A 27593-nucleotide genomic window follows, 5' to 3' on the forward strand; every position below is an offset into this window, starting at 1 on the left:
ATAATATTCACCCAAATAACTCCCAGTTGGGAGTTTAAAACGTATATATTAGCCTTCTCTCTTCATAGTAAGAAATGCATCATGTGCTCCATGGATTTCCTTATGGTGTCTTTGGTTCTCTTATCACCAAAAACTGCTTCCAACTAAATTCTTCATTAACTTCTTGGTTTATTATTCCCAAGTCAAATCTCTCATCAATAAAACCATTTGCTTGTCTTGGCTGTCGAAGTGCAAAACTGGTATTGTAAGACTGGAAGGGGTATACATTAAGTGGTCAAGATTTGAAAAGTATGTTGTAACTAAGAGTTACGTTTTGTGATCTATGCATGTGACTGCCTCTACAGATTGAAATCGAGACTTAACTATAATTACTTTGTGATTCTGACTCAGTTCTTTGGACTGGTTAGTGGATCAACAAATATTTACTTCATGCTTTAATGGTAATGTATGTATTACCACACATAATAATAAATGGTATATAAAATTAAATAAGATGCATACCTGAACTCTCTACAGAGGAGAGGATAAATAAGGCGTTTAAAAGAATCATCCAGTGAACTGTGTAAGATCTTCATTAACTCCGGCCTTGCAAAGCCACGTGGTCTCCACCTGCAAAAAAGAAAAGCCTACACTAAAACTGATGTAACAATAACAAGACCATGAAAGGGCTCCTGGAAGAGGGGAGAGGAAGTGGAACAGAAGAAGGGGAAGACTTTATCGAAGCCAAAGTAACATAATCTGTGAGGAAAGACTGTGATGTCTGGAAATTATTACTATGACATCTGGAGTTCTTATTTTTAAAAACCTGGTAACCACAGCCATACATAAAACTTAAAGGAGGAAAAAACTTTCTTATCCTGGGAAGAGTCTCCCGAAGCATTATTAATAATGGTGAAAATATTAAGATATAAAAAAGTCACCAGAAAAAAAAAAGTCACCAGAAAATGACTAATGCACTGCTGTGAACTGAATTATGTCCCCTAAAATTAATATACTGAAGTTCTAACCCCCAGTGAGATGTTATTTGGAGATAGGGCCTTTGGGAGATAATTAGGTTTAAATACAGTCGTGAGAGTAAGGGCCCTCATGATGGCATTAGTGCCTTGAAAGAAAAGATATCAGAGAGCCTGCCCTCTCTCCATCCCTCTCTCTCCCAGTCAGGTGAGGACACAGTGAGAAGGCAGCAGTCTACAAGCCGAGAAGAGGGTTCTCACCAGAAAACAAATCAGCCTGCACCTTGACTTTACAGTGTCCGGAACTGGGAGAAAATAAATTTCTGTTCTTTAAGCCACCTAGTCTATGGTATTTTGTTATGGCATCAAAGCTAAGACAAACATGTATCCTCTTTGCCCATTTCTTTATCTCTTCCTGAGAGAGTAGACTGAGCAAAGGACAAACTCTGTTTTAACTCTTGCCTCTTGCCATTCCTGAGTAGAACTCACTCTACTCCTCAGGCTGTAGTGCTCTACCATGCAGTGTATCTGCACACATGCTGATGGATATAAATGTCAGAGAATCAAATGTTAGTGGACACTGGATAGAGAACAATAAGAGAAAAGCATAAGCTAAAAAGGACAGATTCAGCCTTACCCCTTCTGTGTTTCCATCCATCTAGAGTATCTCTGCCCTTGCCCTTCAATGACTCTTAAATATAAACCACTAATAAATATTTACTTTATAAATAATAATAAAATAAACCATTAATATACCTTAGGGACACTGTCATCTCCCTTACTTATCTCAGGTAGGAAATTAACTAAACTTCAGTGAATAGACATTCAAGAATCAATTATATAGTATACCAAAGATTTCATAATAACTAATTGAATCCCTTCCATAGGAGATTATTATCTGAGTAGCATATAGTTTTGTTTTTTAATTTAAATGAAAGTGCTTTCAGGACATACATCTTTCCACACAAATCTCTGTAACTCTCTACTGTCACCTTCATCTAGGGAGGAGTAGGATATGAATTGGATACACATAATTAATATTAAAATTAATATTATTATTACTGTTATTATTAATTTGGAGAGCCCAATGTCAAGAAAGATGTCCCAGAAGAAGCATCTGAGATGGGTTTTGAAAAAATTAACTGTGCTTTATCAAACAAGACCCAGAAAGAAGAGCATACTGGTAAGAAACCATAGCATATGAAAAAGCACAGAGGCATGAAAGCACATGATGAGTCTACTTGACTACAAGTAGATTAGTACTGCTAGAGCACAACTGCCAGGAGCAGGTGGGGGGGGGGGGGGTAGAGGGGGCTAGAAAACATGGCAGAGCCCAGATCACTAAGCGTCTTACACATCATGCTATGGAGCTTGGCAAGTTAGGAGAGAACACAGTCCTGGGTCATGAGACAATAAGATAGGAAGACAGTCCTTACAGGCAGGAAGGCCCTAAAGGAGAGATTTTTTTAGATGTATGTACCTGATATCTGCTGGGGGTCATTCCCTTTAAGGCCAAACCAAGGTTTCCCCATTGCTAGTAGGAAGAAACCAGAAATCCTTAACATTGCCTATCTGATCCTTTTGGAAGCCTCAACAGTCTTCCTTAAACCTTATCTCTTGCCCCCACATCTACTCTGGTTTCCTTCCAAATAATTCCCTATACTGAGCCAGAGTGATCTTAAAATGCAAACTGATCATTATGATAATCCTCTGTTTAAACCTTTTATTGGCTTTCCATTACCCTTAAGATAAAGAAAAACAAAATCCTTCCCTGTCTAGAAAGCTAGGTATGATCGATCCGGCCCATGCCTACAAGTCAATCGTCATTTCATGTTGCTTTTTGTTCCTCTCCTTCTGTCTCTGACCTACATATGCATGCAACCCAGACTCCATTAGGGTTCCCTGTTACAGACTCATGAAACACTGCAGTTCTCCTTTATAACCTCAGCATACCCTTAACCATTTGTCAGGATCTTCTCCATTAAACTATATTGTCACCAAGGACAAAGAGCGTATTTATCTGTAGCATAAGGCTACAGGTGGATCCCCAGCATCTAGCATATAACCTGAATGGATGAATACATGAGAGAGGTGGAAGGTGAAAGAAGAAGGGGCATAGAGAATAAACAAAACAGAAGAGGATGAAGAAGGAAAGATTTGAGTAAGCATCTCCAGTCATTCAAATGTGTTTTAAAAAACTAAAACAATTCCCTGAGAATGTTTCTTTGGTTCCCAGAGAAATAATTTAGCTAGCTCTTGTTTCGGGTCTTTACTTCCCATAGAAGTGTTTCTTCAATTATCTATATACAGAGAAGCTTCTAGAATGTAACTGAAACATATCACTATACCATAGTAAAGTATTATAGTATAGGTTAAATAATATTACCAATTATTCAATTGAGGAAGAATTGAATAAAATAAAATATAGATGAGCCAAGAAAAACCATTTAAATCACTGTAAGGAAACCACTCCTTAACATCTACTCAGTATGAAGATAATAGGCTAAAACCATAACTAATACTTCCTTAACTGATACTGAGTATTATGAATATTCATAGGAAAAAAGATAGGTGTTGTCCCCCTATTTATAAAAGATATTTCTAAAAAGGAAATATGCACAATAATCCCACTACTTTGTAATAACAGATACCACTAAAGGCTACACAATTAAATGGACTATCATTTACTTCTCTCAAATATGTGAAAAAGGTATTACTTATCATTTAGACAATAATGAAACTGAGAAAGAAATAACATGCTCATAGTCACAAGGGTAAGAAATAATATAACTGGAATTCAAACTCAGATATATTTGCTTCTTAGAATTTTGTTTTTTTTTGTTTTGTTTTTAAATGTTTACTTATTTACATTTGAGAGAGAGAGAGCCGAGCGGGAGAGGGGCAGAGAAAGAGGGATAGAGAGAATCCCAATCCGCACCATCAGCACAGACCCCGATGCGGGGCTCAATCCCACGAACCATGAGACTGTGACCTGAGCCAAAATCAGGAGTCAGACGCTTAACAACTGAGCCACCCAGGAGCCTCAAGATTTTGTTCTTTCTATGCAACTATCTCAGAGTTTCATCATATTTTAAATTAAAACTATCTAATTTCTTCACACTACTGTTTAAATCTATGATTTCTTTTAGGTATTTACTTCCTTTTTATTTTTAATGAAATTTATTTGTTTACAAAGAAAGTAAACATTCACTAAAAAAACACCTACAAAATCCACAGGAGAGTATACAACAGAAAATTAAAATCTCACACCAGAGCTATGGAATAGATCATTTGTATTTTTCCAAAAAATGTTCTTACACACAGACATTTTTTGCCATTAATGAAACCATACTATAAATACTAATTATAAGCTGTCTTTTTAACCCAGTAAGACATGTTTGTATCTCAAGTTCAGCTCTATCTCAACTTTTCAAGATGGCTGCACAGAATTCCATGTATGGCTATAACATAATTAGTTTACACAATTTACCTACTGAGTAACATTGAGATAGACATTTCACTTCATGAGTCCTTGGTTAGCATTATTTGGTCATTAAGCAAGTTAATCCTTCATGGAACTGGTTTTTGGCAAAGCGGCTTCCAATGAATTGATGAAAGTACTATGTTGGATGAGAGAGCTAATTTCTAAAGTACACAGTACTGGTTCCTCTCAAAGAAAAATTCATCCGACTCTTCAAATAGCTTTCCCAGCAATCTCCCTAACTTAAGGTTACACAGAACTACATATCCTAACTGCCAGGCAATCTTCTTGACCTTTGTATCAGTTTTCTCACTCGCAAAATGGCAGCTACAAATCTGCTCTACCAACGAACCAGATTGTTACAAGGATCAAATACACTCTGAAAAGGGAAAACTAAAAGTTAGAAGTTCTATACAAACATATGGTGCAATTTTAAAAGGTTCTGTTAACAAATGAAAAAAGATAATAAAAAGTTACATAAGCTTAGACATTTCTCTGAAATTTCCAATAAATTTAATGTTAACTGCAATCATCTTTACTGTGCAAAATATTTTAGGTAAACTGCATATATAGCTTTAGAGACTTATATTATAATATCTGACAAATTATATTTTTGTTTCAATTATCCTTAATGATCAAAACATTTCAGATCTGTCATATACAGCATGTTTTTGTTAATTTAGCTTTTCATAAGAGAAAACACTCTTATTATAAGATTCCAACAGTACAAAAAAGTACTAAGTAAAAATCCCTCTCCCTAGAGATAAGTAATATGAATAATTTATTTAAATACTCAATACATCCTGTTTCCTATTTAAACATACACAACATTTATATTTATTTTAGAAAAGAAAGAAATTCTTTAAAAATCTAAACAGACCTGTTTTGGATGCACCATCTACAGAATTCATTCTTCACACCATCAGAAATGTTGACCTTAACAGTCAGTATCTTCAAATTTTCCCCACGGTTAATTGCCAGGATCTGAATGCAAACATATATGGCAAAGACTGATGATCCACAAAATATATAAATGGTCAATTTAATCAGTCAACATTTGTGAAATAAAAGAGCAGTTATCCAGTCTAGAGCTATATGAATTTTTCATTCATTTATTTACCAAAATGTATTTAAAAATAATCACTTCTTTATGTTAAAAAAAAAATTATTTTAATAAAATACTGGTATAAAGCCTATGAAATTCACAGAAAGAGACTTTGGTGATCTAAGAATCTCATTTCAGATTTGATTAATTGAAAATTTTTGATCATCTGGAGTTAAAAAATATATTTTTCACATTTGTGAAAATTTATGGCTGAGATTTACAAACATGCAAATTCCCATGTGGAATAGTAACTACTAACTGTCACCATTTATTTAGCATTTACTAATTGTCAAGTCCATCTAAACACTTTAAATACTTACCTCATTTAATTTTCAAAGCCACCAGTGAGGTATGTATTTTCTTCATTTTACATAATAATTTTTCTAAGACTACTCTGTCCCAAATAACAAAGATTACAAATGAAGGAAAAATTTAAATTCAGTTCAAGCTATCTCTTAATGAATGTATTAAAAGAGCAACTGTCTTAAAATATATTAAAAACACTCCTTTAAAGGAGAGCAAACAGGGGCACCTGGGTGGCTCAGTAGGTTGAGCATCCAACTTCGGCTCAGGTCATGATCTCATGGTTCGTGAGTTCAAGCCCCATATCAGGCTCTGTGCTGACAGCTCAGAGCCTGGAGCCTGTTTCAGACTCTGTGTCTCCCTCTCTCTCTGCCCCTCCCTGCTCATGCTGTCTCTCTCTCTCAAAAATAAACATTAAAAAATTAAAAAAAAAATAAAGAAGAGCAAACAAACCTAAAGCAAGTAGAAGAAAGGAAATAATATAGAGGGAAAATAAAAAGAGAACAGAAAAATAATAGAAAATAATGCTAGCAAAACCAAAAGTTGGTTCTCTGAAAATGTCACAAAATTAACAAACCTTTTATTAGACCAAGAAAAAAGGGAGGAAGCATTCCAATTACCAAAATCAAAAATAAGAGGGGCCATTACTATTGAAATTAGAGAAATAAAAAAGATCATAACAGAATACTATGAACAACTGCACGTCAAATTACATCACATAAATAAAATGAAAAAAATTCTTAAAAAGACAGACTGCCAAACAGTAAAATAAAAACAGAAAATCCAAAAAGATCTAAATTAAGTAAAGAAAACTGAATTAGTAATTTAGAATTTTCCCACAAGAAAACGTCCAGGCCCAAATAGCTTCACCACAGAATTCGACCAAACATTTAAAGAATTAATACCAATTCTTCACAAACCCTTCCAAACTATACCATAGAAAACTTCCCAACTCTATTTACCCTGATACCCAAACCAGACAAGAACATTGCAAGAAAAAAATTAAGATCATTATCTCTTATGAATATAGACATGAAAATACTCAATAAAAAAGTAGTAAACCAAATTCATAAATATATAAAAAGGATTACACACCAGGATCAAAAGGGATTTATTCCAGGAATGCAAAGTTGCTTTAACACCCAAAAATCAACTAGCATAATACATGATACCCATAAAATAAAAAACAAAAATTACACAATTATCTTCTTACATAATATATGCAGAAAGAATATCTGACAAAATTCCAGCTTTGTTCATGATAAAAACACTCTACAAATTAGAAATAGAAGGCAACTTCTTCAATGCTATAAAAATCACATACAAAAACAACACAGATAACATCATATTTAATGGTGAAAGACTGGATGCCTTCCCTCTAAGATTACAAGGGTCTACTCTTGCCACTTCTATTTTCAACATTGTACTGGAGGTTCTAGCCAGAGTAATTAGGCAAGAAAAAGAAAAAGAAGACACCTAAATTGAAAAGAAAGAAATATATCTATTTGCAGATAATATGATCTTATATATGGAAAACCCTAAGGGATTCACCATAAAGCTATCAGAACTAAATAAGAGTTCAGCAGGATTTCAGGATAATCACTTTCTACACACTAGCAGTAAGCATTCTGAAAGTATTTTTTTAAATTCCATTTACCATAGCAACAAAAGGAATAAAATACTTAGGAATAAATTTAACAAAGGACATGCAAAATGTAAACTCTGAGAACTACAAAACATTGTTAAACGAAATTGAAGAAATGGAAAAACATCCCATGTTCATGAACCAGAGGCTTAATATTGCTAAGATGGCAATACTCCCCAAATTGATTTACAGATTCAATGCACACCTATCAAATTCCAGCTAGCTTCTCTCCAGAAACTGACAAACTAATTCCACAATTCATATAGAAGTTCAAGCAACCCAGAGTCAATCTTGAAAAAGAAGAACAAAGTTGGAGGACTCCCACCTTCTGATTTCAAAACTTATTACAAAGCTAACAGTAATCACAACTGTGTGGTACAGGTATAAGGATAGATACATAGCTTAGTAGAATAAAATTAAAAGAGTTTAGAAATAAATGCATATGCCCAGAATTAACTGATTTTCAACAAGGATGCCAAGACAGTTCATTGGGGAAAATACAGTCTTTTCAACAAGTGACGCCCAGACAACTGGATAGCTACGTTCAAAAGAATGAAGCTACAGGGGTACGGTATTTGACTGCAAAAAAAATGAAGCTGGTTGCCTTCCTCACATCATACACAAAAATTGTTCAAAACTGACCTTAGACCTTAACATAAGAACTAAAACTATAAAACTCTTAGAAGAAAATATAAGAGAAAATCCTTGTGACCATGAATTAGGTAAGGTTTTACATATAATACTACATGAACAATCACTAAAGGAAAAAAGTAAATACACTGGACTCAATAACATTATACCTCAAAGAATACAATTAAGAAAGTGAAAAGAGGGGCGCCTGGGTGGCCAGTCTGTTAAGCGTCCAACTTCGGCTCAGGTCATGATCTTGCGGTTCGTGGCCTAGGGCCCCACGTGGGGCTCTGTGCTGACACTCGGAGCCTGGAGCCTATTTCGGATTCTGTGTCTCCCTCTCCCTGCCCCTCCCCACTCATGCTGTCTCTCTCAAAAATAAATAAACATTAAAAAAATTAAAAATAAAAAAGAAAGTGAAAAGAGAACACATAACATGGAAGAAAAGGTTTGCAAATCAGTTATCACAAAGAAGAGTTAGATCTAGAACATATAAATAATACTTACAACAAGAGCAAAGACCATGTCACCTCTACACTCCAAGTAGGAACTGATATAAAATAAGTGTTCAAGAAAAATTTGTAGGATAATCTCCATGTTACCTTACACCAAAAAAAAACACCTTTTCACATCTGTATCATCGTAAGTTACAAAAATTAACAGCTGTTATGATGAGAAATATCCCACAAAAAGTAATGTACTCTAATCTTTTCATTATCCTCTCTTTTAACAGTAAAATGCAGATGGAAGAAAAAACTCAATTTTAAAAATGTTTATAGTGAGCACTTCCAAGTTTGGAGAAACTGGCAATCTCTTGATTCCAAATCTCCCCCTCATCTTCCTATAAAACCTTAATGAAGAGGGACACCTGACTGGCTCAGTCAGTTAAATACCCAACTCTTGATTTTAGCTCAGGTCATCATCTCACCGTGGTGAGATAGAGCCCTGCATCAGATTCTGCTTGGAATTCTCTCTCTCCCTCTCTCCTTCTCTCCCTGATCCTCCCCCACTCACATGCAATCACTCTCTCTCAAAATAAATACATAACCATTTAAAAATAAAATAAGGAGCGCCTGGGTGGCTCAGTCAGTTAAGCATCCAGCTTCACTCAGGTCATGATCTTGTGGTTTGTGAGTTTGAGTCCCATGTCAGGCTCTGTGCTGACAGCTCAGAGCCTGGAACCTGCTTTGGATTCTGTGTCTCCCTCTCTCTCTGTCCTTCCCCTGCTTGCGCTCGCTCTCTCTCTCTCTCTCTCTCTCTCTCTCTCTCTCTGTCTCAAAGATAAATAAAAATTAAAAATAAATAAAATAAAATAAAACCTTAATAAAGAAAATAAAATAACATAGGACCTACATCTATGGCATTTCTAGGAACCAGAACTAGATTGCCATCTGATTTCTCTAAACCAACATACAAAGCAAGACAACACCGGAGCAACATATTTAAGAAAGTTAAGAGAAGAAAGTGAAAACAAAAAATATACTGATCCAAGCTGTCCATGTATCAAGCCCATAGGAAACAATTGTGAATGTGTTAGAACTCAGAAAATACTGTTCGTATATACCATCCTTGAAAAATACAGAAGAGTAGTGGTCAGTAAACTATGGTCCATGGGACAAATCCAGATGAACACCTGTTTTCATAAATAGAATTTTATTAAAACACAACCATGCTCACTCGTTTGTGTATTATCTATGACCGCTTTCATGCTGCAATGACAGCTGTGTAATTGCCGGAAAACCCACCTGGCTCAGAAAATCTAAAACATTTATTCTCTGGTCCTGTACAGAAAAACTTTGCCAACTCTCTATTCGACTAGAGAATAAGCTTCACCCAAAAGAGGACTGGAAAGTTTTGGCAAAAGGACTAAGGCAAGGCATTTCATATAACTGTAGGGCTAAGATTAAAATGGAATCAATATCCATTAAGAAAATACAGGTTGCGGGGAGCCTGGGTGGCTCAGTTGGTTGAGTGTCTGACTTCAGCTCAGGTCATGATCTCACAGTTTGTGAGCTCAAACCCTACATCAGGCTCCCTGCATCAGTGCAGAGTCTGTCTCAGATCCTCTGTCTCCCTCTCTCTCTCTCTGTCCCTCCTTCTCTCTTGCTCAACAATAAATAAACATTAAAAATTTTTTTAAAAAGAAAGAAAATACAGGTTGCAATCCTGATACCAATGTAGACTTTAAGCTAAAAACCATTGGGGCGCCTGGGTGGCGCAGTCGGTTAAGCGTCCGACTTCAGCCAGGTCACGATCTCGCGGTCCGTGAGTTCGAGCCCCGCCTCGGGCTCTGGGCTGATGGCTCAGAGCCTGGAGCCTGTTTCCGATTCTGTGTCTCCCTCTCTCTCTGCCCCTCCCCTGTTCATGCTCTGTCTCTCTCTGTCCCAAAAATAAATAAAAAACATTAAAAAAATAAAAATAAAAATAAAAACCATTAAATGAGGTAAAGAAGAACACTTTATAATGTTAAAGCCACATTCTGGTTTTGGAATAGAGCAAGGGGACTACATATCACACTTTAAAGATGCTGTTACATAAGACATCACTAACATGGTAGAGTAGGGAACTCCAAAAGTCCATCCTACTACAACAGTAATAAGCTGGCAAAAACTGTCAGAATCAACTTTTTCAGAACTCTGGACCCTAGTAAAAAGCTTCTAACAATCAGAGGAACACTTAAAGAAACAAGAAGCCACAGAACCTTGGTAAAAGAGCACTTCGAACTTACCATTTGCTCTCCTCCACTCTGTAGATGAGCAGCGGCCATGAAGATAACAGCCTCATTCCTAGGGCAGGTTGCTAGGGCCAGAGGGAGCGACATGGATCATATTCTCAAAAATTTGTGATCTTGTGTTTTGACCCGTTTGATGGCTCCCTGAAGGACAGACTCAAGAGCTGGCCTTTGTTTTGCCTCAGAGCTTCCCCAGGACAGAAGCCATTTCCTGAGTGGCATTTGTTAGAAGTATTTAAAGGCAAATAATTGTGCCACAGTGTTGAGGGGTGAGGGCTAACAGTAGATGTAGGGATTACAGTCAGGGCAACTAACAAACGTATAAAAAACCTCAATGAAAAAGAGGCTTGAAAATTAGATACTAAAGGGGAAAGAGTCTTTGTAAAGTTCCTGCATAGATTAGAGAATCCGGGAGTCTGCGTGCCTGCTTGGGACAAGACACACACTCTGAAAAGACCTTAAGCTTTCACCTTTGACAGACCTTTGGGCTCCATGCAAACAGGAAGTGAAAGCTAAGGCAGAGGTGTAAACAGCCTTTCTAGGCCAATGTTGAAGGACTACCCACATACAGCCAATCTGCAAGAACTGGGGAGAGTTTGTTTTTTGTTTTGGCTCCAGGCTTTAAGAAAACCTCTGTCAAATAACTAGCTGTCCACAAAGCTAATGGAAGAAATGTCAGTGGTCACACATGACAAAGATGAATACAGATGTTTCAAAAATAATTCAGAAGGCACTAAACAAACAAACAAAAAAATCAACAAACCTCCCCACCAAAGGTAGCAGCAATATATACCAAGGATGGGGGTGGGGGGAAGATCTGATTTTCAGTGTTGGCAATGTATAACACTCAGAATGTCAAGTTTTTAACATAAAACCACAAGGCATACAAAGAAACAGTAAAGTATGACCCATTTACAGGGGAAAAAAAAGAAACTGACAGAAACTATCCTTGAAGAAGCTCAGACATTAGTCTTAATTAGACCACTGTTTTAAATATGCTCCAAGTTCAAGGAAATCATGGACAGAGACCTAAAGGGAATTAAGAGAATGCAGTCTCAACAAAAACAGAATATAAATAGAGTTGAGAATTATAAGAAGAAACCAAGCAGAAATTCTGAGCCAAGAACTACAATGACTGAAATGAAAAATTTACTAAAAGGGTTCAATAGTTAATTTGAGCAAGCAGAAGCAGAATTTCATCAGCAAACTTGAAGATAGGTCAATTGTGATTTATGAAGTCTGAGAAGAAAAATAAACAAATAAACAGAGTCTGAGAGACCTATGGGACACCATCAAGTATACCAACATACATATAACAGGAGACCCAGGAGAGAAGAGAGAGGCAGAAAGAATATTTGAAGAAATAATGGCCCCAAATTTCCCAGTTTTGATAAAAAAAAACATTCATCAACACACCCAAGAATCATAATAAATCTCAAGAGGGATAAACTCAAAGAGATCCACAGTGAGACACATTATAATCAAACTGTCCAAACCTAAAGCCAGAGAATCCTCGAAGAAGAGAAGTAATTCATTATGTGTTAAAGATTCAGTAAGATCAACAGCTGATTCTTCATCAAAACCATGGAAGCCACAAGACGGTGGGATGATAAATTCAAACTGCTGAAAAAAAAATGTCAACCACGAATTCTATATCCTGAAAAAGTTCTGGAGATTGGCTGTACAACAATGTGAATATACTTAACAATACTGAACTGTACATTTAAAAACAGGATGGTAAAAAAAATAAAAAATAAATAAAAACAGGATGGTAAATGGGCTGCCTGGGTGGCTGAGTCGGTTGAGCTTTCGACTTTGGCTCAGGTCATGATCTCACGGTCCGTGAGTTCGAGCCCTGCATCTCGCTCTGTGCTGACAGCTCGGAGCCTGGAGCCTGCTTCGAATATTGTGTCTCCCTCTCTCTCTGACCCTCCCCCGTTCATGCTCTATCTCTGTCTCAAAAATAAATAAACATTAAAAAAAAAGTTAAAAAAAAAAACCAGGATGGTAAGATTATAAGTTAAACACATATGTTACATGTATTTTATCACAATTAAAAATATATTTTAAAAAAGAAAGAGAAATTAAGACCTTACAGATGAACAAAAACTGAAGGAGTCTGTCACTAATAGACCAGCCCTACATTTAATTGTTACAGGAATTACTTTAGGCAGAAATGAAAAGACACTGGACAATAACTCAAAAGTATGCAAAGAAATAAAGAACACTGGTAAAAGTAGCTACATAGGTAAAAAACAGTAATTAAAAATTTCAGTTTGTAAATAATCTTTTTTTCCCCTATGTGACATAAAAGCCACTTTATACACTGTAGAGACAACCTATGACTACAATTAGGAAAAAAAATCAGTAAACTGAAAAATGAAATTAAAACATTGAGATAAAACAACTATGTTTATACAACTAAGTGAGATCTCTCACACTTTATTCTAAATCAGAATACCTCTAATTTGTATGTCATATGAAAAAGATCCAGAATTGAGCTCAAATCCAAGCACACTGAGAAGCAAAGTCTAATACAAAAGATCACCAGCCAGAAAGTCAAAATATCTGAAGTAGTGTATTGTCAGCCCTACTAATAATTCTCAATGTTAGCAACTTTTCTGGGTCTTGAGTTACCCCATTTTGAAATGGGAAGGATATGACAATATTATAAGAATTTATATGAAAAAAAAAATGGTTGCCTTCAAAACTTTAATTCCTTAAAAACCAAAGTAGTAGGCAAATTCAAAGTATCATCATTATTATTACTATCAGCAAGGATAAGCAGTTTCCTTATTTACCTGATGATGTTGGATGTTTCTTATGTTGCACGAAAAATTCTGGTAGAGCAGAAACTTATCAACATCTTTCTCATTTACTTTTTTTGAGGACACCTTCGCCAGAGATGACTGGATGCAAATATACCTATTTTGGCACCTGTTCAGATAAATATGCACAAAACAAGCAGTTACAAATACATTTTATTAATGTAAAATTAACAAAAAAAAGTTAAGGCATAGTTATTACTATGCCTTAGTAAAGAAACACCTTTTATGGAAATAACGTTAGCAAAAACTTAAGCCATTACCAAATGAAAAATTTTTAAATGATGCCCAACTATAAAAATGTACTGACCCATCAAAAGAGGACTCTGCCCATTCATGCTAGCATAGGTCCTCCAGAGCTATGTCTATATCAATCCTCCTATAACATGCCTATGTCAGTTCAGATACCATCTGGTATCTACAGATACCAGATCGGTAATTCTAGTCTAGATATCTTTCCTAACCACTGAGTGAAGCAGTCAGAGCCCAGTAAAAGCTAAAAAGAAGGGAAACAAGAGGATGTGGTGGGACAGCTTCCAATGACAGGCCAAATTCAGCAGTGTAATTACTTACAAAAACACAATTAAAATCCGGGCAGTTCTCCTTCTCTGACTCATTCCTACTAGGGCCACTGAGGAAATAGGAAAGTTCTCTCCCTTGGATTAACAAAAACCCTGACAAGCGATGGTAGTCAACGGATTCATCTCCCCCTTCCTCTCCTCTGCACACCTCACTCAGCCAGGGATGTGGAGAAAGAGTAAGAGCATAAAGGTTCTTGCTGGAAAACCCTGTCTTGTCTGCTGATACACAGCTGAAAAATATATTAAAACAGGGTTTTGAGATATCTTTCTTTAATGAGGCATAAAATCCAAAGGCCCAAGTAGGGCTTAGGTCATGAGGTTTTAATCTCTTATAAATTGGGACTGTGATACCATGGATAAGCTGCTCTCTCCATCAGCTGAAATTCATTTTGAGGTCAACACTTTTATCTTTACCTGATATTAAAGTTAAATGATATTATATAATACATGTATAGTACACACATCACATATGTTCACAAAGCATGCCACCCGCTCTAAATAAACATGGATCTCTCTAGCACACGCTGTGTAACCACGCAATAGTTTTTAAACTGTTCCTCACAGCCCTCCATTGAGGGGTTTCAGTGTAAGGAGGATGAGCAGGCAGAGTTCCAGGCGCCCTGCCTAGAATTCAATTAAAGCAACTTTACTTTTATCTGTTTTATGTATTAGGGCTCTGCTGCTTGAACAAAGAGTTCTGCTACCAAAAAACAGTCCAAAAATAAAGTTTTTAATGAACACTGGTCTTAGCACTAACCATATGACCCTTACCAGCATGAGTCCACAAAGCAGAGAACTCTATAAAAGAGTTACTCACAATTTCCGAATGAAGTCAAGCGTGTCTTTGTCTTTAGCAATCATGTCTGCTAAAATATGCTGCACTCCCGTTTCAATATCCTGGAGTGCTGAAAGTCCTTTAAGAAATGGGTAAGAGGGAAAACAAAAGCAAGAACTACAGATTGGTTTGTTTTTTTTAATCTATAATTAAATCACAATAAATTTATTCCAGTCAAAATAAACCCTTAAACGGAAAAACTTAAGACAGAAAAGTATCATAGCACTGACCAGTTTACCTCTGAAAAAAAAGTAACAAGTCTCCAAAGCAAGAATACAGGACCTTTACATACCACATAACCTAATGGTGAAAAATGCAACTCTAGAACCAACTGCCTGGTCTAATCCTAGTTCACTACTTACCAAATGTCTGACTTTGGGCAAGTAACTTGACCTCTCTGCCTCAGTTTCCTATAAAAATGCAAAAATAATAGTACCTACTTCACGAAGTATTTACAGAGGTTAAATGTATTATAGGAAATATGTATTAACAGAGTCATAACTTAAGATATGCCATTTCATACCACTTAGAAAAATTATCCTTTACAAATAGTAATTTTATTAATATTCCTATTTTGACTTCTGAGGCGTTTACTCACATTTTTAATGACCCACTTGAATTTCTCAAATCTCAGGAGCACAAAACAAGAGCTATTTGTGATTGTTCATCTATTTCATAGTTGAACTGTCTACCAATGGTGCGTTATGTTCTTTCTAAGTGCTTCTGGTTTGCTAATTTATAGCAGTGACTCTTGAACATTATAGCCCCTGTGATATCAATTTCTATATACATTGAGAGAAATCATCTGCATTGCCTTCTTCCGTTTCTTCTATCTTAATTGTTCTATCTCCATTAAAGCTTCTTTTTTTTCTTGCATTAAAGCTTAAGTTACACAAGCACTAAGTATCATAAGTAGGTTTTTCTGAGAGCATAATTTTAATGAGTAATAGGTACAAAAGACGAAGAGAACAGGAGGACAGACTTATGGAGTCATTAATAAAGAGAAATGCGTTGTTGAGTTTTGTTATAACTAATCTTGAGTAACTACATTTATTTTAAAGGAATTTAACGATTAAAATTAATACAAATTCTGTTTACATTTTAAGAGAATTTCCCCATGAGGGGATTTTCAGGAGTGAATTACCTTTGAGAAGTAGAAGGCTGTATATGTAAAGGACCTAGAACAGCTGTGACATACAGTAAGCAGTCAATAAATGTCTGTTCTTGGTGAGCTATCTCCCTAGATCAGTCTTCATCTTAGAAAACCAGTCCCTATGCACTAACTCCTGGAGTCCCAAAGCACCTCACAGCATCATTACACAAAGTTTAATGAGAATACCAGGGTGATAAGTGAAAAGTGAAGATGGAACCCATCTCCAATAACAACCATCGATGAGAGAGAACAGAAAGAGGAAGTTACAGATTTTGCTATTTGTAACAAAAGACCTCTGAAAAGCCCCCATCATTTTGGGTGAACACAATTTGTAAACTTTTTATAATTAATAAATCTTATATAATTAAAATTATGCTAGAGCTCTAGAGCAATGTTTTTATAGTCTAAGGACCCCAGAATACAATCACACTAGGTACTTGTTACAAACACAGATTCCTAGGCTTTGGGACTTTTGTGTTACAGAGCATCCCAGATAATTCTGATACTCATTCAAGTTTAAGGAAAAACAAAAAAACAAAAAAACAAAAAACCAACACTGCTGGGGAGGTGCCTTGAACTCTTAGAGCAGTGGTTCTTAGTGGGAGGTAGAAATTATCAATCACTGGACTCCTCCAAATTACATAAGCCCTCTCAAGAGAAAAGACTGGAAAAGAGTCTTGTGTGTTTGAAAAAGCACCTTCTTCCATCAGAAAGACTCGGTCATTGGGGCTTAATACAGCCAAGAATAATGTAAGTCCACAAAGTTTAGCACCTCAATGAAATCAGGAGAAAATAAGGACTACAGGAGCCAAAAATCTTATTTCCTTTCTTGTAGTGAAAGCTTTCCAGCCACAGATTCTTCAAAGCTCCACAAATGTAACAAAAACTGAAGGACCAACATTTCTTTCACTTTATCTGCACTAAGGCTACCTCTTCTGTACAACAGAGCAATCAGCTACTTCTCTTCGTAAACAAAACAGGGATATTCTGGAATTCTAGGATGTATTCCATTTGTGGCATCTACATGTTTCTGATTCAGATCAAATTCTTGTTGGTCTGTGGCAAGAAGTGTCTTCTACTTCACACTGAAATATCTGGTTTCTTAGACATTTCTTTGAGAAATGATGGGAATGATGAAAATACTTCTTTAGAGAAACAATAAGAGATCTGAGGGTGATCATGAGTCTGTAGATAACCTAAAAGAGCAAAGAAAAGAACACTCCAAGCGAACTTTAAAAACCAGTACCTAGATTGTTTGGAATTAATTGTAATTCTTTGACATTTATGATAAGAGTGAAAGAAAAAGGGAATAAAGCAAACAGGAAGTCCAATACATGTGCTAATACTACCTTAGCTGCAATAAGCCTTGACTGATACGCATTATCAGAAGTATCACCAAGTGTCATCACCATGTAGTCCATGAGCATCACTACATATAGCCACTCAGAGATACAGTTATCAAACCTATCCAGTAGGAATTCAGTATATGAGTGAACTAAGGTAAACTTTGTTCCAAAGGAGGTGAAAGGAAAAGAAATTGACCATAAGAGAAAAATAAGAACAGACAACAAAACTTTATGCATCTGATATTCCGAAAACTCCAACATTTGATTCTAAGAAAACCTAACTATCACCGGCCAAGAAAGTTCCCACTGTGGCTGACCTTCACGCTTGTCTATACAGTCTCAGCTACTATTAAAACATTAAATTTGCAATCATTTGAAAATCTAACTAAAAAACACACGTTAAAAAAGTAAACAGGGGGGCGCCCGGGTGGCTCAGTCGGTTAAGCGTCCGACTTCGGCTCAGGTCGTGATCTCATGGTCCGTGAGTTCGAGCCCCGTGTCGGGCTTTGTGCTGACATCTCAGAGCCTGGAGCCTGCTTCAGATTCTGTGTCTCCCTCTCTCTCTGCCCCTCCCCCACTCATGCTCTGTCTCTCTCTGTCTCAGAAATAAACATTAAAAAATTAAAAAAAAAATTAAACAAACTTCAGTTTTAATCATTTCAACCCATCTCTAAACACAAATAATACTAATTTGCTTTTTCTTTTAATTATTGCCTTTTTCAAAACAGAGATTAAGATAAGTGTATTTGTATGTGAACAGACATATGGAGTTTTACAGACACTCATCCTTAATTTTTTAATAATAAACTCACACTGCTGAATTGTTTAAAAGGAACACAGGTTACAGTATGCTAGGATTCTCTACAGTGTAGTAGTACATACTGTGGAATTTCTTATCAGAGACTGCCCCCTATAGACACTTAAGTCTCCCAGCCTAAAGAATCAACAGAAGGCCAAAGAAACTAGAATGAGTGCAGGAATTAGGAGAGCACCAATCTCCCCATCCCATCCTGTCAGAGCACTCCCCCAAAAAAGTCGTGCTTACTCAAAGCTCTCACTCTAGGGTTTATTTTGTCAATAAAACCAATGTATCCTGACATGCATCAGTTGTCACTTTCCTTGGGTTTTTCTTAGAATTCTCTCTCTTACCCTCTTCCCATCTCATTCTCTCTTGTGCACACACACACAAAAGGAGAGGAAGATACACTTCAGAAAAAAGAAACTTTACACCTGGAGAGTAGGAGTGTGGAAGCAGGCCTTCACTTTATAACTCATGTATGTCAGAATCATTGAAATTCTTTTTAAAGAATGCATACAACTTTTGTAATTAAATAATTTTTTAGAAACAGAGTATTTTAAAAGATAATATAGGACATTCTTTATAACACTGGGATGTGAAAAAATTATTTAAAAAGGAAAAGAAAGCAATTATCGTAAAAGAAAAGGTTAGCAAAATTGACAAGATTAATAATTCAACTACAATAAAATTAAGATCTTCTATTTTCTTTTTATTTAATAGACAGCATAAAGAAAGTGAAAAGAGAAGTTACAAACTGGGAGATAAGATTTATAATACACATAACTGAGAAAGAATATCTTAAAAAGTACTTATAAATTAATAAGAGAAACAACAACACAAAATAAAAATGGGCAAAAGACTAGAACAGGCACTTCATCAAAAGAAGAAGCTGGATGGCTAAGCAGGAGGTATATGGGGATTTGTTTTATTAGAATTATTTATTCTTTATATGCTATAATATTCTTTTGTATAGTCATTACTTGATGAAATATTTTTTTAACATAGTTTTCAAATTTGAAAAAAAAGAAAAGGAAAAAGAAACAGGGATGATCTCTTGAAGTAAAGCTGGTACCTTTCACATTGGGTTTAATGTAAGATAGCAGATTGAGCTGCCCTGGATTCTCAAGCAGTGTCCTGGCTGCTCCTTCTAATCCCAACTGCTTTGCTCTCTGGGCTTTAGTGCCTTTGCTCCCAGTTTTATATGGAGCTGACTGCAGAGGGAGGGAAAAAAAAGTCAGAAAATACACCACACCATTCAGTGTTAAAAAGCAAAAGTTAAAATTAAAACACACAATTAGAAGACATGGTGGGGAGGCTAAAGACATCCTTTTCTCAACCCTTCAGAGACAAATTAATACTAACCAGAGACTACTAGCTATACAAAGATGGTTGTTCCTCATCTGATTCTTTATACTTTTCTACACACTTGACATTAGGCATTTATTTGGATTCACTCATCTCAAAAACAGTGCCAGGGGCACCTGGGTGGCTCAATCGGTTAAGCATCTGACTTCAGTTCAGATCATGATCTCGAGGTCCATGAGTTCGAGCCCCGCATCAGGCTCTGTGCTGACATCTCAGAGTCTGGAGCCTGCTTCAGATTCTGTGTCTCCCCCTCTCTCTCTGCCCCTCCCCTGCTTGCATTCTGTCTCTTTCTCTCTCATTATATATTAAGTAAATATTTAATATTTATTTAAAAAAAAAAAAACCTCAGAGCCTGGACAGAAAGAACTGTAAGGCCCTCTCCTCAACCCAAGGGAGCTCCTCCAAAAGCTGCAAATACACAATGCTTCCACTGCCTAAGGCACATTCACTCCTCAACCTGAGCCATCAGACTTCTCTGCCCACACACCTTGCTGAAAGTCATAACCCAAAGAACCACAATGATCCCCTAATTACCAAATATACATCTTTCAGTCCTCACCTTGCCAAGCCTCACTGCTACATTTACTTACTTAACTGCTGATTGTTACCTCCTTCTAAGACTCTCTTCCCTAGTCTTCCAAGATGTCATCATCTCCTGATTCTCCTCTTATTTCTCTGACCATTCTTTCCATGTCTCCGTCTTCGGCTCACCCTTCCTCCACCCGTGCTTCAAAAGTTAGTGTTCCTCAATGGTCTATCTTGACCTGCTTACCCACAAACTCTCCCTGAGTGAAATCTTCCATTCTCCTGGTTATAAATACCAACCACATGCTGAAGACGCTCACAGTAAGGTCTCCAGCTCAGCATTCCCCCTTAGGCTTCCCAATTCAATTCCATAACCTACTTCCATTTGCCCCCCACTTAACTGGAAATGCCTTGGAGACAAGGACTGTGTATCACCTATCTTAGAAAACACAAAAAAGCATTTGATAGATATTTATTGAATAAAGAATAAACACCTTGTTGAATTAAATAACGGTGGCTGATGATTTTAGCTTTTTATTTCCAGATCTTTTATAACTATAAAAAGATCCATATAATTATATACTTAGGTAGGTATTATATTAAAAGATTAAAAGAGTTTCTTACCACATGTTCTAGTTCTTCAAAAGTTTTACAGTTCAGTAAGGCTTTTAACAAGCACTCAGACATCTTCCCCTCCTTCTTAATTTTTTGGATTGTACTATGAACCTTCTTTGCAACAGCCCTGAAAATAAAGACTTCTATGTCAAATATACAAGACTTCTATGTCAAAACTTCCTTTATGAAGCTGTCTCAAACTTACAACAAAGTTGTAGGGGAGATAAAAACATTTTCGCCCTCTGAACCATTTGAGGATAAGTTACCTTCACCCAAATACTTTAGTGTATGTTTTCTATAAACAAGAATCTCCTCCTATGTAACAATATAGCCATCAATCGCTTCTCGGCCTTTTGGCTAAGATCAAGTGTAGTACAATATAGCCATCAAAATCAGGTAATGGGTATTGATATATTACTATATTCTAATCCTCAGACCTCATGTAAGTATCACCAAGTATTTCCATAATGTCCATGATAGTGAATTCAGTTAAGAGTGGGTTGTATGTAACTGCCATGTGTTTACAGTCTCCTTCAAGCAGAAACCGTATTTCAGTCTCCCCTTGATTTTTAGAGCCTTGATCCTTTAGAATGTTACAGGCCAGTTGTTTTGTAGAATGTCCTACACTTTTGAGTTTCTCTGATGTTTCTTCACAATTTGATTCAGATGGTCTATCTCTGGCCAGGAATATTGTAATAGAGTAATGCCATGTTCTTATCACTACATCCTGTTAGGCAGCAAATAATTTTCATTTGTACTATTACTTATCACTTTAGATCATTTGATAGTGTCTGTGTGTTTCTCCACAATGCAGGCACTCTATTTCTCTGTAATTAAGTATTTTGTGGAGAGGTGCTCTGAAACTATTTAATTATTCCATTCCTTACTAAACTCTCAATTTATTCACTAATTTATTTATATCACCATGGACTCATGATTTTTTTATAATCCATTACTAACACTTATTTTGATGCTCAAATTGTTCCAAATTTGACCAGAAGTAACCTCTTCAAGCTAGTTTCTGTGTTCTTTTGACATGTCCCCATCATTCTGTGAGTACTTCCTTATTCTCTGGCACAAGATACTCCAGGCTTTTACTTTCTCTGCCCCGGCCCTGCAATCAAACGAATAGTACATAGAAACCAAGTTATGGGTGCTAGATGTGCTCACTGCTACTGGGTATCACCACTCAGGCTCAGCATGCATAACACCCATCCATAACTGGTTTCTAAACACAGTTCTCCAATGGAGAGAGCCAGGATACCACAGAGAAAAAAGCTGATACCAGGAATCGAAGTACAGGTAGGGGCAAAGGCACAGTTGTTCCACCACTTTATGATGATTTTGTACTGTGAATGTACAATCTTATCATTATATTTAGCAACTGAAATTGCTAAAATAATAGAAAAAAGTTAGATGACAATATACATTATTAGAAATGGTTGATGGAAAAAAATTAAATCTACTTATGAGAAAAGAAAAAAAAAGAGAGAAGATGATAAATTAAAGAGGAGGCACATGAGTTCTTCGATTACAATCGATGTATCTTTTACATTCCTGGTAACCCAAGACTATTTTCAGGGGCTGAAGCCCACCAGGGTCATTTTGACAAAAGGCCAATGAACTACTGGTCTTCATATAAAAAGGAGGAAAGGCATCTTTAGAGAAAATTCAGGAAGTTTTTCTTACTATCCATAATCAACCTCTTTCATTCACATTTTTAACAGAGACCATCAATAAAACATATTTTTTACTTTGCAATCTGGCATATATTATATACACATATATAATTTCATATATAATAAAATTACATAAACATAATATAAATATATATAGTAAACAGTTACATAAACGTATGATAAACAGTTTCATAAAACACTATTTACTTTTACTACATAAACTGCATCTTACATTTTCTATTCTTTATTTCATTTTTGTTAAAGTGGTAATGACCTACTAAATTAGTTTCACTACTCCTTTACTGGTAGCAATTAACAGATTGAAAAAGCAGTGCTCCAGGAATAGAAAATGCTGAGCTTAAAAAAAAATGAAGACCATAACTCGTTACCAAATCTCTATATAATATAAAAAGATCTTCCAAGCCCCAATCAATGCTCTCACTCACTCAGAGAACTATTCTTCTACTAATATTCAATATATTTCACTATTAATAGATACCCAGAGAATTAACTCTTTTGCAGAAGTTATTCTATAAAGAAAAAATAATAATAATCTTGACATAAAGTTTCCATTTGTTCCCCATACAACCAAATATTATTAGAATACCTTTAATTTTTAAAACAAACTATTCTTGCTTGTTTGTGACACTTTCCCCAACTTCAGATCCCCAAATCCTCAGATTTTCCTCATTACCTTGCCTTCACCTAAATAGAAAGCTTCAGAATTTATAAACCACTGGCCTTCTACATGTGGCCTGTAGATGGTTTTGTTTTTGACCCAGAAATTTTTTACATAAAAACTCAGATTAAGGGTTCTTTTAAAAAATAGGACAAGCTGTCAAACTGGGTAGACAAGTCTGCATGTCAGTAATCTGCTGGAGTAGAGGGGCAGCAGTTAGAAGTCTGGGTCTCCAGTTCATATCCCTTGATGCCTTATTATACTAACCTGCTCCTAGAAGACTTGAATCTGATTAATCATTTATACCACTGAGTTGGCTAATTGATTTGCCTCTCAATGAAATGTAACTCTCCACAATTAGCATTTTAATCCTCCTGGCACTAAAAGAAAGTCAACAAAAGATGTAGAAATAAATGCTAGTGAGTTGCAAGTTCCCCTGAAATCACAGGAAGGTCATTAGGCTTGTTGTAAAAATAACCTTTAGCACTTTTAGAATGGCTTGCTGGTAAGACTATATACCTTGTCATAAAGTTGAAGAACACACCCACTGATATCACAGTGGCTGGCATGTAAGAGACATGCAATAAATGCAGAAATGGTGAAGAGTGTTTTAATAAACTCTACTAAAAATTACAGTTAATCTGATAGTCTTTGTATGCTTATTTCTGAGTTATTACAGTAAGACCAGAGTAATAATTTTTTAAAGGGTGCTTTTCATTCTATAACCACACAAAACGTAAAACCCATTAATATCAAACTACCATGCCCTTTAAAAGAACAGAAAAAGGAAACAGACATATTTCCCACCAAACTCTATACTGCCAAAAAATCTCTCCATTTAGGGATTTTATAGTTTTAAGAGGGAAGTTTTAAATAAGCTGTTGAAGATTCAGACTAAAATGTACTTTTCATTTGTACTATTACTTATCACTTTAGATCATTTGATAGTATCTGTGGGTTTCTCCATGGTGCAGGCACTCTATTTCTTTGTAATTAAGTATTTTGTGGAGAGGTGCCTTTCTCCTTTTGTGGAGAAGTGTCCTTCCTTTGCCGTTATGCACAGTCATTTCTGAGAGAATATGAGGTCAAACTCTCAGGTGCACACTTTTAATGCAAAGCTCCTTTCTCCCCATGTGCACTCAAGCTATGCACAAACACTCCAGCAGAGGGAGTGCACACCTAAATAAGGAAAACAGCTGACTTTTCTCTGTCAGAAGATGACTATATTCAGACTATTCAAGAAAATACAACAGCGTAACTGCTGAAATACACTGCCATTCACTTCCTCACTGTTTCTCCTCACTGGCTCATGGGCTCTCTTTCCACTCACAGTACATTCATCCCTTCCCAGGTTTCTTACCGGAGCTCCTCTAGGGTTTGTCGAACTTCTCTCAAGGAATCAGCATCAAGGTTATTAATGAGTTCTTTTCGATACCGTATAATGAAGGGAATTGTGTTATCGTCATTAAAGAGACGAATAATGTTGGCACAAACCCAAAGTTCAATATTAGTTCTCTCAGATAAAACCTGCAAATTAAGGATACGTAGTTATTTAAAATTCTGAAAATTACACATCTATATTGTAACGTATGGTTTAAATATAGCATGAAATAATCATTCTCCAGTCACTTAGAAACTACTTGCTGTGGTTTAAAAAAAATACACGTATGTACTGGCAACCATAAAATAGTCAGTTTACTAATTCAATAAAATCCAGTCAAAGCCACTCTGTAAACAAGAGTTTCTTTCTTTCTTTTTTTTTTTTTTGTTTCTTTCTTATTCCAGCCAACATCATCTTCCACCATAGAAAGCCTCAGGAATATTATGGCTATCTCCTCCAACAACACCTTCTCATTATGTAGCAGCCATGCGACTTGAGAGCACTTGACCTCAACTCTACCTTCACAGCATTTTGTCCACAAATATAACACAGTTGTTTTGTAACTGACAGCCAGATGGGCGCCCGGGTGGCTCAGTCGGTTAAGCGTCCAACTTCGGCTTAGGTCATGATCTTGCGGTCCGTGAGTTCGAGTCCCACATCGGGCTCTGTACTGACAGCTCAGAACCTGGAGCCTGCTTCGGATTCCGTGTCTCAGTCTCTCTCTGTCCCTCCCCCACTCATGCTCTGTCTCTCTCTCTCTCTCTCTCTCTCTCTCTCTGTCAGAAATAAATAAAACATTTAAAAAAAATGACTTTTATAATTGACAGCCAGAGTGTGGCCAGAAAGATTAGTCCAGTCAGCATGAAGCTCAAAATCTAGGTTCAACTCCGGACCCAGGTACAATTTCTTCTTCTGGAGAAACACAGCTTGTACATGTTAGACTCCTGAAGCTGAGGATGGCAGCGCTAAGATAATCGTGGAAAGACTGTTTCAGTGCAATGACCAAACTTTCTTATTATACAGGTTAATAAATCTTCTTTATTGCTTAAGCTAGTTTGAGATGGGTTTTCTCTTATTGCAACCAAAAGCATTCTAATCAATGTCCTCAGTATCGCTGTGTGTTCTCTATCATGACCATCTCATCTGTCACCAAGGAAGCAAACTGAACTTCTAAAATGTCTTTTCTTTCCTCTCGAGTTCCCTTTCTGCTAATATCATTATTTTATCTGAACCACAGAGCAGTTTTGTTTTCTATGCCTTCCACTCAGCCTCTGCATTACTGCTGATATTTCTATGCACTTTTTAAATGTTTATTTATTTATTTTGAGAGAGAGAGCGTGCGCGCACATGCAAGCGCATGCAAGCAGGGCAGGGACAGAGAGAGAGAGGGGGAGAGAGAATCCCAAGCAGGCTCTGCACTGTTAGCACAGAGCCCAAGGCAGGGATCCACTCCCACAAACTGTGAGATCATGACCTGAGCTGAAATCAAGGGTGGGACACTTAAGCAACTGAGCCACCCAGGAGCCCCTGATTATATTTCTAAAACATAGACATAATGAATTCTGTATTTTTTTCTCTTTTTTTTCTTCTGAACACAGGCTCCAATGACTCTTATCTACCTACTGGTAAAAGTCCAGCTACTGTGGCACAGTTTTAAAATCCCTTCCCAAGTGTGGTTCCAAGTATCACTATTCTAAAGGAGTAAACAATCTAGAAGGGAGAACAAACGTTAATGTAAATAAGTACAAATAAAACAGGATGTGCCAGTGATATAATGTTTTCAGAGAAGAGAAAGGTAGTCAAGAAAGACTTTCTCCAGGGGTAGTATTTCAGCTGGCCCTTTCTTAAAAGATAGGCCAGATTCTGAAAGATAGATTGGAGAAATGAAAATGACCAAAATATTCATTATTTTGGAACCATGTGATTGTTACAGCAACCTATGGGTTCCCACTACCCTAAACTACCTCAGCTACCGTTAACTGAAAGGGGCTCCAACTCAGTCCAACTTCCACATCTGGGTCATACTAGGTCCTAACAAATCCAGAAGCATCATATGTGTTAAGGGAGTGTATGCTGCTGCTTGCATAGATTTGCTCCTTGAAATTTAAGACAAGAGAACTCCCTCCATAAGCAGTCACCACGCTTGGGCCTCCAAATCACCCAATTTCTTCTGTCTTAATTTAGTCAAACGTTTATTTTAGCTCATGTTATATGCCAATAACCATACCAAGCCAGTGAAAATCAAATGTAAAAAACCAAGTCCCTCTTCCCAAGGAGCTTACAAGCTAGAAAGACGACAGACAGACAAGTTGAAATATAGTGTGATCTGTACTCTGACAGAAGCACATATGGATTGTTTTAAGAGCAAACGAAAGGTAGAAACATCTAACTCTGCAGCGATGGAAAAGCACCAAAGAGAATGAAAGTATCTCCAGGCAGCCAATAGGGGCAGGAATTCCAGGAAGAGAACAGCATATCAAAAGCCACTGATGAGAAACCACTGCACATTTTAACACTGCTGCAAGTTCAGGGGCGCCTGGGTGGCTCAGTCGGGTGAACATCTGACTTCAGCTCAGGTCATGACTCGCAGTTCGTGGGTTTGAGCCCGCATCAGGCTCTGTGTTGACAGCTCAGAGCCTGGAGCCTGCTTCGGATTCTGTGTCTCCCTCTCTCTCTGCCCCTCCCCCGCTCATGCTTTGTCTCTCTCTCTCTCTCAAAAATAAATACACATTAAAAAAATTTTTTTTTAATTGCTCTAAGTTCAGCAATGCTAAAATGTACAAGGGGTATTGAGATGAGGTGAGAAATGGAAAGGTGGATGGAGATAGGGGACGAATTCCATATAGGTTTGAACATTATTCTATACTCAACAGTAACCCACTCAATAATGATCTGCTCATTACTGAATTGCAGTTGTTGAGTCAATCCCCCTATGAACCCTGTGACATTTACGAGTCAATGA

General features: G+C 36.6%; 1 protein-coding gene and 1 pseudogene across 4 annotated transcripts in view; one reads left to right on the forward strand and one right to left on the reverse strand.

The window, feature by feature from the left end:
* SRBD1 (S1 RNA binding domain 1) overlaps positions 1-27593 on the reverse strand; it is a 201828-nt gene that overhangs the window by 153012 nt on the left and 21223 nt on the right. For all 4 annotated transcript variants that reach the window (XM_043603301.1, XM_043603300.1, XM_043603303.1 and 1 more), the window contains exons 5-11: positions 24611-24777; positions 20902-21019; positions 19460-19598; positions 15072-15168; positions 13650-13785; positions 5315-5418; positions 502-609 (exon numbers count right to left, since the gene is read on the reverse strand). In XM_043603301.1, coding sequence (XP_043459236.1) covers positions 502-609; positions 5315-5418; positions 13650-13785; positions 15072-15168; positions 19460-19598; positions 20902-21019; positions 24611-24777 — 869 coding nt within the window. The remainder of the gene's footprint in view (positions 1-501; positions 610-5314; positions 5419-13649; positions 13786-15071; positions 15169-19459; positions 19599-20901; positions 21020-24610; positions 24778-27593) is intronic.
* On the forward strand, positions 21230-21334 carry LOC122467453 (annotated as a pseudogene).

This window comes from Prionailurus bengalensis, chromosome A3 (assembly GCF_016509475.1).
Source record: "Prionailurus bengalensis isolate Pbe53 chromosome A3, Fcat_Pben_1.1_paternal_pri, whole genome shotgun sequence".
NCBI classification, from domain to species: domain Eukaryota; kingdom Metazoa; phylum Chordata; class Mammalia; order Carnivora; family Felidae; genus Prionailurus; species Prionailurus bengalensis.